Source organism: Xiphophorus maculatus, chromosome 1 (assembly GCF_002775205.1).
Source record: "Xiphophorus maculatus strain JP 163 A chromosome 1, X_maculatus-5.0-male, whole genome shotgun sequence".
Classification (NCBI taxonomy): Eukaryota; Metazoa; Chordata; class Actinopteri; order Cyprinodontiformes; family Poeciliidae; genus Xiphophorus; species Xiphophorus maculatus.
This window is the reverse complement of record NC_036443.1, coordinates 32,099,706-32,116,626: the sequence shown is the minus strand read 5'-3', so window position 1 is coordinate 32,116,626 and position 16,921 is coordinate 32,099,706. Positions and strand designations below refer to the sequence as shown.

Sequence of the window (16,921 nt, the reverse complement as noted above, 5' to 3'; positions counted from 1 at the left end):
CTCGCGGTAATCCACCGCGAGAAGTGGATAGTCTCGCCGTTGTCTGCTCCCACCTTCTCCTCATTCGAATCAACTGTGTGTCAGCTTTCTGGACCTACCCCCACCATCATTGCAACCATCTATCGTCCCCCGAAAACTAATAATGACTTTGTGAATGACTTTGCTGCTCTTCTTACTCACTTGTCAATCCTTTCACCAAACATTATAATATTGGGTGATTTCAATATTCATATGGATGATTGCAATAGTCCTCTGACTAAAGACTTTTCATCCTGCCTCCAGAGCTTTGGTCTCCAGCAGCTCATCAATTTTCCCACTCATTCCAAGGGTCATGTCCTGGATCTAGTCTGTTATTCTGGTGTTTCCCCTTCTGATTGTAAAGCAGATGAACTTGCCATAACTGACCATTTTCTTCTTTCATTTAACATTTGTCTTCCTCTCTCAATCACTAAGCTTTCCCGTCTTATTTCTTTTCGTAACATTAAGGATATTAATTTAAATTCTCTCTCCTCCAGTGTAAATTCTCTCATGGACAACATATACTCCACTTTAAATTCAACTGCTCTTGACGACCTGGTCTCATATTATAACACTGGTCTTCACTCAATACTCAACTCTCTTGCTCCGCTAAAAACCAGATCTGTTTCTTTTGCTCGTTCTGCCCCCTGGTTTACTCCTGAACTTCGGCTCATGAAGGCCAAAGGACGGCAACATGACAGGCTCTATCGGAAAACTGGACTAGCTATTCATAAAGACATTTATAAAAATTACATAGTACACTATAAGGACTGTATTACTCAAGCCAAATCCCTCTATTACACTGGTCTAATCTGTTCAAATGAAGGTTCCACCAAGTCAATATTCTCACTTTATAAGAACATTATTCGAACCCCGGACTCTTTACCTTCATATCTGTGTTCAACTGATTTTTGTAATTCTCTCATGTCATTTTTTGACAGCAAAATTCTAAAGATTCACCAGAAACTCAGCTCACAACCCTTCCCCTGTTCTGTTTTTGAACTTTCTCCTCCAGCCCATTCCTTCTCCTCCTTCCAGCTCCCAACAACTTCAGAAATTACAAGTCTAATACATAAGTCCAACTCGTCCACTTGTCTGCTTGATCCTCTTCCTACAGTCCTGGTTAAAGCCTGTGCTTCAACCATAATCCCTCTTATTTCTACCATTATTCACTCCTCTCTCTCCACTGGAAAAGTTCCTGCATCGTTTAAAATTGCTGCCATAACTCCTATTTTAAAAAAACCTGGTGCTGATTACTACAATCTGAATAATTTTCGTCCTATCTCCAACTTGCCTTTCATCTCTAAAATTCTTGAGAAGATAGTAGCATCGCAACTTCACACTTATTTATCCAACAATAACCTGTATGAACTGTTTCAGTCTGGTTTTCGTCCCCTCCATAGTACAGAAACAGCTCTCCTAAAAATCACTAATGACCTCCTTATGGCAGCTGACTCTGGCTTGCTGTCCATTCTTATCTTACTTGATTTGAGTGCAGCGTTTGACACTATTTGTCATGTCACCCTACTTAATAGACTGTCTTCCATTGGTATCACTCAGACTCCTCTAAACTGGTTTAAATCATATCTTTCCTGCCGCACTCAGTTCGTTCGGATCAAAACCTTTTCTTCCCAGCCTTCCTCTGTTACATCAGGAGTTCCCCAGGGCTCTGTCTTAGGGCCCCTTCTTTTTATTATTTATCTTCTTCCCCTGGGTAATATTTTTCGTAAATATAACATTGATTTTCACTGTTATGCGGATGACACCCAGCTTTATGTTTCCAGTAAGCCCGCCTCCAACCTTCCACCATCCTCGCTTACTGATTGCTTGACTGAAATTAAATCCTGGTTCTCCTCTAATCTACTTAAGCTTAATAGTGATAAAACGGAGGTCCTTCTCATTGGTACTAAATCTAATCTGGCCAAAATCAAAAACTTTAGTCTTGAAATTGATAACTGTTCTGTTTTCCCCTCCCCTCAGGTAAAGAGTCTGGGTGTTATTCTTGACAGCAGCCTTTCTTTCCAGTCTCATATTAACAATATTACCCGCTCAGCTTATTTTCATCTACGCAACATCAACCGTCTTCGCCCCTCCCTTACTTCCCATTCCGCTGCCATTCTTGTTCACTGTCTTGTGACATCACGCCTGGACTATTGCAACTCCCTTCTGTTTGGTCTCACCCAGAAATCTCTTCATAAGCTTCAACTGGTCCAAAACTCAGCTGCCCGTATCATTACTAAAACCCCATCCATGCACCACATCACTCCTACCTTGCAAAGACTTCATTGGCTGCCTACCAAGTTCCGCATAGAATACAAAATTCTTCTGTATACTTTTAAGGCTCTTTACAATCTTTCCCCACTATATCTTTCCAATCTTATTCATATTGCCACTCCCTCTCGTTCCCTCAGATCATCCTCCTCTATCCATTTGTCTGTCCCCTCTGTCCGTCTTACTACCATGGGGAGCAGAGCTTTCAGTCGCTCTGCCCCCCAACTCTGGAACTCACTACCACCTCATCTTAGAAACATAAATTCATTCCCTAAATTTAAAACCGAACTTAAAACACACCTTTTTAGATCTGCCTTTTCAACATGACACAATTGGTTTGCTTGATTTTTATATAGATTTTTACATAGATTTACATATAGATTTTATATAGATACATTGTTGTGTATTTATTCTACCTACTTTTAATTGCTATATTTTATTGTTTTTGCTATTTTTCGTTCTCTGTACGGTGTCCTTGAGTGCCAGAAAGGCGCCTTTCAAATAAAATGTATTATTATTATTATTATTATTAAATTGTGAATGTTTTCCTTCCCAGTTGTAAACCGTCATGTTGGTTTTCCACAGTAAACTCTAATGACGTCTGTGGTTGTAAGCAGGCAGCCTGATTGCTGTGTTTGTGGCGCAGCAGTGAAACCGATCTCACTTGAAGATGGTCCAGTTGGGCTCGATGCCGGAGACGGTTGGGTCTTCGCTGTAGCCGTAGCTGACCTCAGCGTTGGTCACCTCGGCCCGGTCAATCATCAGACGCACGGGGGCAGGGCCGGCGCCGGATGGCGAGGCAGGTGTTATGCAGACTACCTCCCGATTGGTGCGCCTGCAGGAGGAGAGACGCCGTTAACCTGCCGGCGGTCTGGAGGTTTTCTGGGCCGGCTTCCCGTCTGCTCAAGAACCTGAAGCTTCCTCGATGGACTCACTTCACAAACAGACATTCCTCCTTGTGGACAAACACGGAAACGCCGCTGCCGGAGTCCAGGTGTCGCCCGACCACTGTCAGCCGGGTTCCTCCGGAGACGGGCCCCATCAGGGGACGGATCCGGGTGAAGCTTGGGCTCTGAGGAAACCAAGGAATCAGTTTAACGGATCGGTGGTTCTGACCAGAGTTGTGACCAAGTTTTTGTCTTCTAAACCTAAGAAGCTAACTGAGCTTGCTACATGGAAAGCTAACTGGAACCTGGATTTGAGAAGCTAAATGGGCCCAGTGGAGACTCACCACAAAGGAGTAGGTCTGGGTGGACAGGGTCCGGTACTCGGCGCTGCACACACCGATGCAGAGCTCCACCGGCCCGCCAGGCGAGTGGGGCAGCAGGGCTTCGGCCATGTCGCACACGATCCTGCAGACGACCCGGCAGAGTCAGAGGTACGCCTGCATAACATGTTTTAGCATGTTTCCTACCATGTTCCTTAGCATGTTTGCTAGTATAGGCTAGCTAATAGGCTAACATCTTTGCTAGCCTGTTTTCGAGCTTGTTGACCCAGACTCGTCACACTGACCTTTCGGCGCTGACGTACAGCGATGGCACCGGGTTGCAGCGGACGCCGGCCACCTGGATGTGGGTGATCTCCTTGACCTGCAGACCCAGGTTCTCGCCCTCAATGGCAACGCGGGTGCCGCCCTCGCGGGGTCCCGTCAGCGGGTCGATCTGCAGGAGACGGCGGGTCAGAAGCGCCCAACAGAACCTGGAGGGGAACGCTGCGGCAGACCCACCTTGGAGATGCGCGGGTGGCTGCAGCGCAGGTTGTGGCCGCCGTGGTGCATCCAGTTCTGCTCCGGCGACGGGCAGTGCTGCCGCAGGAGGCACTTCCTGCTCTCCACGCACCACCCGCACTCAAACACAGGGGGCGCTTTGAGGCACTGGCCACAGCTGGAGCGCTGCGCTTCACACTTATACAGCAAAGCTGCGGAGAAGTCCAACAGGCAGAATCAGAACCGACCTCTGGCCCACTGAGGTGGTTCTGGTTATTAATTGTCCCCCAGATTAATAATCACCAATAATTGCCTGAATGATGATGAAGGAGGAATACCTTTCATGAAGGTGGGCTTGTCAATCAGGAAGTTTTCATCCCAGACGATGGAGAAGTCCACCTGGAGGTCTCCAGCCTCATCTCCTTCATACCAGTACTGCAGAACCAGAACCAGAACCTCTTTCAACATCGAGACTTCACATCAGAAAATTACACATGGTCATTTACAGTCAGGTGGATGAGCAGAACCAGCAATATTTAGTTGGTTCTGGTTCCACTCCAGCTGAGAGACGGGTCTTTGTTGTGGAGACGGAGCCAGCAGGAATTCTGGGAGTTTACGGCTAAATGGACAATTTCCACCGGGAGCCAAGATTTAATTAAAGACACACTGAGGGTCTGTCTGCAGGCGCAGCATGCTGAGTGTGTGTGTGTGTGTGTGTTAGGGGGGCAGCCTTGCTGACAGGAAGAGAGATGAAGGACAGGAAATGAGCAGACGGACGACATTTGGTGTGCATCCTCAGAAAGAGACGGATCTGTGTCGTCGCTCAGAAGACATGTCTTGGTGAAGACCGAGGTCCAGACGGTGGACCGGGATGGGTCCAACAAGGGCCAGTCCAAACTGGTCCAGACAAATCAACAAAGAACACCTGGAGACATTTTCAGTCTCTGAAGATCCAGAACCAGGAAACAGAACTCTGCCTGCCTCATCCCTACCGACGGGCAGAACTTGGACAGTGGGTCAGGCTCGGACCGGTTCCTCCTGGGTCAGGCCCGCTTACCGAGGTGTTCTGGCACTGGATGCAGGAGGAGTTGAAGCGCACGGCGGGGATGCGCTGCACCTTGCCCTGGATGCTGAACACGCACTCGTAGTTCTTCTGACCCGACTGCGGCTGCGGCAGGTTCCGGGCCCGCAGCGTGATCGGACGCACCATCCCAGCCGGAACCAGGATGTCGGCGGTGGGGAGGATCTGGGGACAGCCCTGCAGAGACACATACTAAGATTAAGGGGTTCTGTCTTGGTTCTGACCCAGTTTAGAAAATGTCCATCCTGAAACCTCCTGACTGACCCGGTTTCCACAAATCGCAAAACTTTCCTCACGATCCCGTTTCCACGGTAACATCACATTCAACCTCTGATTGTTCCCAACCTTCCCAAACTGTTCCCAAAACGTCCCCACATTTTTTCCAGAATGTTCCCAGAAGAACCTCACCTCCATGCTGCTGACCCGGCCCTCCTGGAAGGAGCAGTCCTTCAGGTTGTTGGTGCAGATGTGGCGAAATTTACACCAGAGGCAGGGAAAGCTGCTGCTGACACAGGAAGTACACCTGGGGAGAGAGGGAGAGGCTCTGATTGGTCCAGCAGGGTCAGCTGTAGGATGGGTACCGAATTTGGTACCTTTATTGGTACTGACCGAATTTTGCTGATACTACCGAGTATCTATTCAAGTAAAATCAAATGGTACAATGTTTCATTATCCAAGCGCATCATTGTGACCGTATGGAGGAAGAGCGGGGCATTTTCCATGCTTGACCTGAACGCAGCATAGCAGAGCTAGAGCGTAACGATGTCAGCAGCCGCTACTTCAGTAAACCAAGTAAGCATAGAAGATAGAAAACGCTCAAAGGTATGGCTCCACTTTTCAAACTGCTATGCAAATTATGCTTATTGCAATATTATTGCTTATTGCTGCATTAGCCTCCGTTAGCTCGCCTGCATCTGTCCACAAGTCTTTATCTGTAGCCATCAACATGGACGAACAAATGTTCAACACATTTGGTGATGGCTACAGTGGCGTTTACGATACAAGTGAGGGGAAATGACAGACAGGATGGAGCTGGATCTTAAAAAGACAAAACAATCCATTTGTTACTCTGAAGAATTTTAGAATTTTGTAACATAGCTGTGATGTTGTCTTGATATATTTGTTAAATTTTATTTATTGAAAAATAAATACGTTAAAAAAATAATAGCATTTGGGCGTGCCGTGGAGGGGGAGGGGTCAGCTCGACCCACATTCAGGCAAAAACGTAGCCTCGACGCAGCTGTCGCGGGTTCGACTCCCGGACCCGACGACGTTTACCGCATGTCTTCCCCCTTTCCTGTCAGCCTACTTTGAAAAAAGGGGCACTAGAGCCCACAAAAAGACCCCTTGCGGGGCGATAAAAAAAATTAAACATGCAAAATATACATACATGCAAAAGTATCGAAAACTGGTAGTGATTCCCAGGTACCAGATATGGGTACCGAGTTTCAAAGGTACCATCAGCTGACATGATGAAGAGGACGAGGAAGAGGAGACTCACGAGCCGAGCACAGAGCAGTTGTAGTAAACCAGGTTGGTGGAGATGAACCGGAGACCCGTCTCCGTGGAGCGCAGGCTGAGCTGGACCGCACGCTTCTCTCCTGGAGGAAACATGGCTGACCGTCATCACACGACCTGCACACGAGTGTGTGTGTGTGTGTGTGTGTGTCTCACCATAGGGAGGAGCTTGTGCCGGCAGCTCCTCGAGCGACGGCGACATGCACACAACCTGACCTTCTGCCTGCACCTGTCCAGGTGTTTCTGTCAGGTCTTCAAACACACAGGTGACCCCGCCCGAAAGCTCTGGGACGTTCTGCACCCTGATGGTCAGCTGGATGAAAGGAGGAGGAGGCGGAGCTTAGAGCCGACACAGCCCAGGCCGCAGGTGGGTTGGGGTGCGGCCGCTCACCTGAGTGGGAGGAGAGGTGACGGACATGTTGCTAGGGGAAACCGAGATGAACACGCATTGGTCCAGACGGGTGTTGAAGTGCTGAGGCTCCTCCCACCGGTCACATGACTCCTTCCTGGAACACCTGCAAAGGTTAAAGGTCACCACACAGTTAAACCAGCTCACCATCCATCCAACCAACCCTCAATCTGTCTAACTGCCCATCCAACCGTGCATCCATCTGACCAACCGTCTGTCCATCCATACAACCAACCGTCCAACCACCTGTCCATCCGACCAACCATCCATCCAGCCATCCAACCGTCCATCCACCCAACCATCTGTCCGTCCATCCAACCATCCATTCAATCAACCGTCTGTCTATACATCCGTCCATACATCCATCCGTCCAACCGTCTGTCCGTCCAACTGTCTGTCCATCCAACTGTCTGTCCATCCATCCATTCATCCAACCAACCGTCCATCCACCCAACCATCTGTCCGTCCATCCAACCATCCATTCAATCAACCGTCTGTCTATACATCCGTCCATACATCCATCCGTCCAACCGTCTGTCCGTCCAACTGTCTGTCCATCCAACTGTCTGTCCATCCATCCATTCATCCAACCAACCATCCGTCCAAACAACCATCCGTCCAACCAACCGTTTGTCCGTACATCCGTCCGTCCATCCAACGATCTATTCATCCATCCAACCATTTTCAGGCTCATCTTTTTTTGATTTTCAGATTATCATCTCAGTTTTTCTGACCCAACTTCCTGTCTCCTGATAAACGACCGAACTACCAAGGAGGCGGCGATGGAGGTGGAGGCTGAGCAGCCGACAGGCGGAGGTGAAATCTGCAGAAAGCAGCAGCTCCAACCTGCCGTGATGATCTGTTTACTTCTAATTACCAGCAGATGAACAGAGAGGAGGAGGAGGAAGAGGAGCAAAGCTGCATACCAGAAGCAGCTACCATCAGAGGAAACTCTGAGCTGGCTCTTTACCCTGAATAGACGGAGCCTTGAAGGCGACGCTCAGGGTAAAGTGTAAGGGCATCATGTCTTCAATAAACCTTCAAGCTGAGAGTTTCCAGTTCATAAAGACAGAAACACTCAGAGACCCATCCAGCCGCCTCCTGGGTCTCATCTCAGCCTTGTGGCTGAGGCTTTACTTTGAAGGGACAGATGACTGATGGAGCTCTAAACAGGAACTTCCGGCATGGCCTGGATGCTGAACATCAAACATCCTGATGAGAGATTGGAGAATTTATAGCAACTTTAATGACGCCTGAGGGGATCACACTCACACACACACACACACACACACATGTTTGAGTGGCTATCTTTGTGGGGACTTTCCATTGACTTCCATTCATTCCTCAGTCCTAAATCTGACCCCTGACCCATAAACATCGTTTCCCCTTGTGGGGCCCAGGTTTCGGATCCACAAGGAGCAGCGGGTCCCCACAGCGTAATATGTGTCAGGAAAATGGTCCCCACAAGGTATTACAAACAAACACACACACACATAGTGGGTCTTTCTATCTTCATGAGGTCTTTGCATTGACTTTTATCCAAAGTAAACAGTCCTACCTGGACCTTCCAGGACCTTCCAGGTCCTCCAGGTGAGCCCCTGTGATGAATCAGTGAGTAGAAGAAGAAGAAGAATGCTCTTACTTGTTGAAGAGGACACACCAGCCGCAGTGCGGGTCTCCTGATCCCAGACAGTCGGAGCAGCTGCTGTACTGCTGGCAGCTCTCCACCGGCAGCCTGGTCACCTGGAGAAAGGACCGGAACCAGAACCTTCAGTTGGGTTCTGCTCTGACCCGATCTGGTGTCAGGTTTCCACTGGCTGTGTTTCAGTACAGACGTTGAACCGGGCCAAACCGGGCCTGTTTAGAAGCAAACTGACGTGTTTGTCCAGAAAAGGGTTTGGTGTTTGAGGCTCGTTTTGTTGCTTGGCTTCTGGTCTTTTTCTGGAGGCTTAAAGCTGCAAAACGGCATTTTTACATATTTGTTTAAACCGGTCCGTCACCCTGGTGGCTATGCTAACCAGCTGTAGCATTCAGGATGGCCTCTGTTATGGTTGTAAGGTCAGGTCCGGTTGGAGGTCCGGTTTGTCACAGCAAGCAGAAGTTCTGGACCCGGCCGTTGGTTCTGGGCGGGATCAGAACTGGGCCTTACCTGTCGGTGGCTCAGCAGGTAGATGCTGCGGTGGTCCGGACTGAACACCATGTCCCTCAGGATGGGTTGGCCCTCCGCCACCGCCACCGTCTCATATAGCAAGGCATTCTGGGCCGGCGGCAGCACGCCGTCCACTCGGATCTGAAACACAGAACCAGAACCGTGAGACCGACCCGACAACATGTCTGAACTGACAACAAAACCACACGATGAAGCAAACAGAACCAGATCAGAACCGGGTCCAGATTCTCCACAGACCCGTTTCTTTGGGTACCAGAACCTTTCAGCAGACCTTGAGATAAAGACTGGATTCACTTCCAGAGTCTGCCCGACGACTTCATCTACATCATCATCATCACCTTCTTGATCTTCATCCTACGATGAAAATCTTCCGTTCCTGCAGCGTAATGGGATTACTTCTGACTGAAGAGGAGGAAGAGGAGGAAGAGGGTTGCTGAATACAGCAAGAACCCGGGAAATATGTGGAGCAACTAAAATAAGACCCAAATCCTCCCCTCCCCCCTGACCCAGAAAAACACCATCGAGGAAGAGGAGGAGAGGAAGAGGAGGAAGAAATGGGCAACAAATAAATAGAAGGAAAAAAAGACAAAGAAAATAGAAAAAAATATGGAGGAAGAAAAAATGCAAAAGAAAGAAAGAGAACAAACAATGTAAGAGGGGAAAGTCAGACAAGGGATGAAGGACGAGTGTGTGTAGTTAATTAGCTGTCTGCTCGTTAAGCAGCCCAGCTTAATTAGAGCTGACGAGTTACACACACACACACACTTGTACAATCCTGTTTAACGGCGTCGGAGCAGCAGGGAGGAAACGATAAAGTAGGACACTGCAGCAAGAGAGACCGGCAGCAACACGGTTAGAAGGTTCTGGAAAAAGCTTCCAATCCCGAACCAGACCGGAGATGTGAAGACGGACGGGATGAGAGTGAAAGCAGAAGATGAAGGAGAGCTCAGTGATAGAGCGATACAGGAAGTGACCTGTGACCTTTGAACTATGAACCCCGGCTGGCATTCTAACCATCAGCACCTGCTTTGTTTCCGACACACTCAACCCTTCTCCTACACATGACCTCTGACCTCGCAGCCACAGATAAAGAGCACAGCTGTTGGAAAGCTGTCAGTTCTCATAATCATCTCCTATGTTCCTACTTTACCCACCATGTGAGGACCGGACCTCCAGGACCAACACAACCAACAGAATTTCCAGAACCAATGCAAACAACAAATCCTCCAGAGCCAACAGAACAGAACCAACAGATAAAACAGAACCTCCAGAACCAACACAACCTCCAGAACCATGTCGGGGTCATGTGACCTGGACAGTCTCAGCCCTCTTGATTAGCATTAGCTTTAGCCTCCTGCAACAGCTGTTTGCATCCGAAACGTGGCTCTTAAACAATCTGTCACTGGGTCGGTTCTGTGGGACTTTTTGAAGGAATACTTTGATTTTTCCTGAAACAGCTTACCTGACCCGTTTCAGAATCAGAACCTATACTGTAAACACTTCAGTTTCACTTCCATAAAGCTGTCACTGGTTCCGTTGGAGTTAAACAAGCTTTTTAATGCTAAGTTTATTCTGCTCAGCTGGTCACATTCTGCTGGAAACATGATGCTGCACACACACACAGACATTCCTGTGTAACGTAATACCTCAGAGTGTGTGTGGGGGTCGGCATGGGGGTGGAACTGGGAGGTCTGGTCTGGTAGTTGGAGTAAAGCTTCAACTCATTTCAGATAAACTGACTCCAGAACTGATAATACCTAGCCTCTGTGTGTGTGTGTTCACTTGATAACACACAGATTCAGTCCTGTTCTGACTAGACTCTACAGCAGATCCACTGAATGAGACATTTATATAGATTTTATCTTGGCATTTCCAAAAACATTATTGTTTTCTGTAATTTTTTAAAAATTGTTTCCGAAGGTTTTACTTGTCTGTATTTGAGGTTGATGTATTAGAGAGACTAAATCTGGGCCAGAAGGCCATTAAAAATGGAAAAATGACAGCAAAACACAGAAACTACAATAAGCTAGTTCTGTTGTATCTTCTGAAGTTGCTCCAAATAGGCTGTTTCCCTCCTGATGGTCCGGTCGACCCGGTTCTACTGGAACCAGAACTCCATCATCTGCTCCACCTCCAGCTGCTGTGGTTCTGACCCAAACCAACCTGTTCCCCTCCTGGCCTGTGGGGGCGCTGCACCAAGAACCACTGAAGGAAACGACACAAAAACCTCTGAACCCTAACCCTAACTTCCTTCTTCACCAGATGGAAACAAGATGGAGGCGTCAGATTTTAGTGTTGGAGGATTTCTCTTTAGTCTTTGGCTGAAGACCAGAAGACATTTCTGCTGCTAGCGCTAAGCTAGCATGTTAGCTTTGCCTCTATTTACCCAGAATGCCCTGTGCTGTAGTCCAGTTTCTGCTTTTGGAGCGGTCTCCGGTTCGCTTGGTGTTCACATTCAAACCAACCAGAGTTCACTTCAACGGAACCCAGATCGAGGTTTGGAGGACCAGAGGTCAGAGGTCAATTAGGGTTCACACCTCACCTACCGGACTTTATAAGCAAACGAACTGAAGTCGGGTTAAAGCGAACTGGACAGAGCTGGTGGGAATGATGCTGCCTCAGTCTCCATCCAGAGGACTGAGACTGACAAAAGACTGGCTCAGACTTTCTGCCTCTGAAGTTTTCCCTCATTTTGTGTCATGTTTTTTTTAAAAGGGCACATAGTCCCATCTTATATTATAATCAGCAGCTATTTTGCCTTCAGTTGTTATGACATCTTTTAAATATGACTTTAAATAAATTTGACTTCCTGATGTAACGCCTTGAAATTGGGTCTGTGTCTCTTTAAGAACTGCTCTTTCTGAAGCTCCGCCTCCAGGAAGTCATCCCAACATGGCTCCTCTATTAACCCTTTAACGTCTTTACCAGCTTTGCTCTGAGCAGCAGCTCCTATGATGAGCTCAGCTGTTTGCTAATTGCTGCTGGCTAGTCTGAAGGAGCCAAGTGGGGGAGGAGCTGCGCCTCGAAGGCGGGGCTAGGGTCCACCCAGATGTTTTAACAGCTGAATGGTTGCCATGGAGAGTAAAGAAATTCTCCAACATGAAAGAATCAGAGCAACACAGCAGGGAAAACCAGGATGATTTACACAATGCCGACCCTTTAAGAACAGACCTTCAGAACTGACCTGGGCTTTCTCCAGGAAACTGGGTTTCATCAGAACCATTAGTATCTGTTAGCCGACCCATTCAGCTCATTCCATCTGTCTGCCTCACACTGCCATTCACAAACACATTAGCAAGGCATGAAACTCAACACCTGCACCGCTTTCACTGCAACACGAACACACACACACACACACACACCGGGCCGCTCTCGGGTTTCATCCAGCTGCTGCTGCTTCTCTTCTCAATAATGTGGACAAATTAGAAAATTATGCTTTTGGTTCTGAGGACAGGAAGTTCGGCAGAACCACCTGACCTCTTGTAATAACCTTTGACCTCTTCGGGCTCTCAGGACTTTATGTTTTTCCGCTTCAAACCCGGAGTTTTGCCTCATTACCGAGTTTCGGTTCTGGCCTGACGGAACCGGGTCAGATAGAACCGGGTCAGGCAGAGGAGCATGGAGTCCTCTACGTCTGAAACAAAATAAAAACTTTTACTGTTTCAGTTTTAAGCTTTGCTAAGGTAATTTTATTTCTATAGCAACAAGGCAATTCAGAGAGCTTTACATGAATTAGAGGAAACACAGACAAAATGGATGGAAATAACACCACTGGATTCACCGGATCCAGTGGATTCACCGGATCCCTGGATTCACCAGTTCCACCCCAAACTGTTTTCCCTGCAGAAGCCATTGTCGTCGCCATGGAAAAATTAGAGACTATACCATGGAGACTCTCCAGGGAGCCGCATGATTCACTCCTTCCTCCATCGTCTCCATGGCAACCGAATAATAATGAACCCAATGCTTTCTGCACCACAGCGCCTGTGGTGATGCAGCTCAAACAAGGATCTGAGAACCAGAACCTTCCTGTTCCCACCAGATTCAGCTCCTCTTCCTCCGGCCGAAGGTCTGGACTCAGACCGCCTCCGAATGGATCAGCTGTTCATTTATTATTATTATTACATATTATTGTCATCTTTAGCTCTAATATCACCAATATCTATCACACTTTTCTTCCAACATTATTTATGTTCGTAAACACAGATTAAAACATTAAAAGATATTTGTGAATTTTTAAAGATATTTAGGAATATTTGGAGTTCATTTAGGATTTTGTCCCTGGCTGAAACAAGAAAAGCAAAGATCTGTAATTTGTACTGTAGCTCACATAGAAATCAGATCAGAGATCATAAATGTTTTTATCAGAAGGAAAATATTCAGGATTTTCAGTCCCCCTAAAATCACTTGTTTGATTAAATTGTAACTTTATTGACACAAACATTTATATGTTTGAATTCTTCAGATCTATCATTGTATCATGTAATTTTTATCAAACATCTTCATACCCTTAGAGTCATTTCATCACGTAAATGTAACTTTGAGGCCACAGATTGAGATCAGATTTATGTGAGCTGAAAAAGGAAAGCTGATAAATCAGAAGAGTTCCGGTGAGCTTCACGCCATCGAACTGGCGCATTGCAAATTGGGTCGAATGTAAAATGTTTAGGCCACGCCTCCAGTCGTTTCTCTCTGAGGGTCCGGACAAAGCAAAGTGAAGCGTCACCAGCTGGTTTTTAGCGACTCAACTGCAGTCTGTGCTCGTTTGCTTAATTGGAGACAAGTTTTGATTGGATATTGGCTCCAGAGCCAGTTAGCGGGAATCAGACAGATTCCACAGTTGAGCTGATTAAGGAAACAGGAAGTGACACGTGGAGTTCAGAGGCCAAACCAGGAAAGATGACAGTGAGACCCTGCAGGACGGTTTATGAAGACATCTTCCGTCCTTTCTCTCCAGCCTGATCTGCCACCAGGGGGCAGTTTGGAGCTGGATCTCCTCCTGGAGTTTCCTGATCATGTGAGGGTTAGGGTTAGACCCAAGCTTCTCCAGATTTCCCCCCTCTCAATATTAGATGCTGATATTCCTGCCTCCCGTTCCTCCCAGTTTCTGACCCTGAAGGCATCACAACAAACCACAGCTGTATGTTTTCTACCTGTGGCTCAGATTTATACAGAAACATCCTGGACGAGCGCCCAAAAAGTATTTAGCCTGGTGGGCCTGCCATCAGCCTGGCGGGCCCCTCAAGCTTTACTTGTCCTCTGCCAGGCTGAGCCTCGTTCATTTTTCACGCATTTTTAGATAGCAGACACAGTGAAGACGGCGTAAGCTAGCTTTATAGCTGACACGTTGGTCTGGCCGTTCTGATTGCACCGTTCTTGCAGCTGCCTGTTGGCCTCACGCGCTACCATTTCCAGATTATGATGCCAAATTATGCAGCTCTAAATTATTGTAACTTTTAACATTTTAACAAGGTGGGCCACTGGTAGACTGCTCTAGCGCCCCCTATGACCAGGCTGAGGTGACCAGCAGGTAGCATCCAACACCCTGGACAACGCCCCCCCACCCCCCAAAAAAAGTATTAGCACCCATCCTGCTGTACCACAGGGTAACTTACCAGCAGATGATTACAGCTGACCGCATGCAGCTCTGTCCGTGACTCTGGCCTGATGACCAGGCAACCAAACGCAGCTGGTTCTGAGAGTCAGACCAACAGCAGAACCTCGGTGAGGATAGATGGGGAGCAACATGCGCGGGAGAGCAGGGACAGATCGATAAGAACAGATAACAGAGCTGACAACCATGAGGAGGTTAGGCACCGATTATTCAGAGATATCAAAGATCTCCTGATCTACAGAGGATCGACTAACGTATTAGAAACTTTTAGTGATGAGTTTTAAAGTACTTTAGCCTTGAACACAAAACTGCTTTCATCAGATCTGATTATTTCTCTGTTCATCTTCAGATTGCACATAGTTACTGGAAAGGACAGTAGGGCGTAAATCCCATCTCATTTTTGGGGGAACCATAAACAACAAAATTTCTTAAGAGCAATATAACATAAAATGTTACATTTCAATGGTGCAGGACCAAAATTGACTAGTAATGCACATCAAACATGTTTTGTTCTCAGTAAACAGCCTGCAGAGAAATAAAACTAAAATTCAAATGTTGCTTTAATTTGAGTTTTGTTCAGACTGATCTAATCTCTGCTACTCCTTTACAAACATTTAAGGTTCTAAATTCAAAAGCTTTAATGAGTAACTGATCTTAATAAAATTCCTCATAAACATTGATTTATTGAAATGGCTCATAATACAAGTTATGGGCTATTTAAATATTAACTTGTTAAGTTGCTTTATTTTTTAGCCTTTTTTAGTTTTGTCATGTCCTGGATGACTGAGAACCAACAGGTAGATAGAAATGAACATCTGGGGAATATTATAACTTAAACATAACATTTAAAGCAGCAGGGTTTATATAAAAAAATATTCAGATTTTATTTTGTGGTTTTAAAGGCTCTGCATTGAGGACAGTGAGAAATAAAGTTATAACTTTTAGTTTTCTCTCTGTTCTGGGCTCCCACTCTGAGCTGGTCCACCTGCTCAGCCCCTCCCTCCTGTTTCAAACTCTTCTAATTTAACTAAAAGTTAAAGAGCTAAATATGAATTAGATGTTTGCTACCGTTGACAAAAAGCTGGAGTCTATGAAAACAGTGTAGCAGTTCTGCTAATAAGGCAGCTTATCATGATTCAGTCAAAGTAATAAAATAACGAACTGCAGTCTGATCTTTATTGTTAATGTGTTTCTTCTTATTGAGCAGTGAAAGTAAATAAAATGTTTACATGTCTTTTGCTGTAAGTATTTACTTACTGGAGGGTATTTTATTTATGCTGCAAAGCTAACAGCTAACAGCTAGAAGCTAACAGCTAGCAGCTAGCTCCTCCCTCCAGCGGTTCTAACGGAGCCGGTGCCGTTCAGCTGCTGTTGCTCCTCCTACACTTTGGACTGAACCATTGTTCTAATAATGGAGGAGGGACCTGAAAATTTATTCTTATTTTTTTCTGAGATAAATGGCAGATTTATTTCATTTTTTGTTTCTTTTGCCTTTTCATATTGATATTATTTAAATGCAAACATTTCTTCAATTATTTTTTGGGGGGGACAATTCTAGACTTTTCCAAGATTAGGGGGGTCCGGAATATGGCAACAGTAAGCCTGAAAAATCACAATATACGTCATACAGAAAGGCCAAGGCTGCAGTAAATATCAGATAATCATCTGCACTCAGGCCCTGTTCAGAGAAACAGCACATCTATTTTCATGTCTCTTCAAAAATTCAACATGATAAACATCAGATGATTTCCTAATATCCTGCTGCTCTTAAGAACAGGTTGGTTTGACCCAAAACCATTTCAGTTCAGAGTAATTATCGTCCCAAACAATTTAATTAACTCACTTTCACATTAGTCAATATATATGCACATAATTAATAATACTGTTGTTTTACATTGATTCTTAGCTAAATGTTAGAAAAAGTATGTCGCAATAAAAACTGCTTTGCTACTAATAAAGTAACTGAAGAAATCAGTTATATCTGAAGGAGGCTGACAGGAACCATTAGTCATTTAACAGATATAATTTGAATACACACTGTTTTTCATTCAGGGTTACATAAATAAAAATCCGTCGCTGTTCTTTACGGAGTAGAGGCATAATTGCTATGGAGAACCTCGCCGAACGGAGTAGCG

The 16,921-nt window shown here is 46.1% G+C and overlaps 1 protein-coding gene across 2 annotated transcripts in view; it reads right to left on the bottom strand.

The window, feature by feature from the left end:
* The window catches only part of plxna3 (plexin A3), a 62,778-nt gene that overhangs the window by 12,930 nt on the left and 32,927 nt on the right, over positions 1-16,921 (bottom strand). For both annotated transcript variants that reach the window (XM_023352830.1, XM_023352777.1), the window contains exons 7-19: positions 9,152-9,292; positions 8,645-8,745; positions 6,985-7,108; positions 6,750-6,906; positions 6,577-6,676; positions 5,484-5,598; positions 5,052-5,252; positions 4,333-4,429; positions 4,016-4,206; positions 3,802-3,950; positions 3,521-3,641; positions 3,225-3,361; positions 2,954-3,124 (exon numbers count right to left, since the gene is read on the bottom strand). In XM_023352830.1, coding sequence (XP_023208598.1) covers positions 2,954-3,124; positions 3,225-3,361; positions 3,521-3,641; positions 3,802-3,950; positions 4,016-4,206; positions 4,333-4,429; positions 5,052-5,252; positions 5,484-5,598; positions 6,577-6,676; positions 6,750-6,906; positions 6,985-7,108; positions 8,645-8,745; positions 9,152-9,292 — 1,805 coding nt within the window. The remainder of the gene's footprint in view (positions 1-2,953; positions 3,125-3,224; positions 3,362-3,520; positions 3,642-3,801; positions 3,951-4,015; positions 4,207-4,332; positions 4,430-5,051; positions 5,253-5,483; positions 5,599-6,576; positions 6,677-6,749; positions 6,907-6,984; positions 7,109-8,644; positions 8,746-9,151; positions 9,293-16,921) is intronic.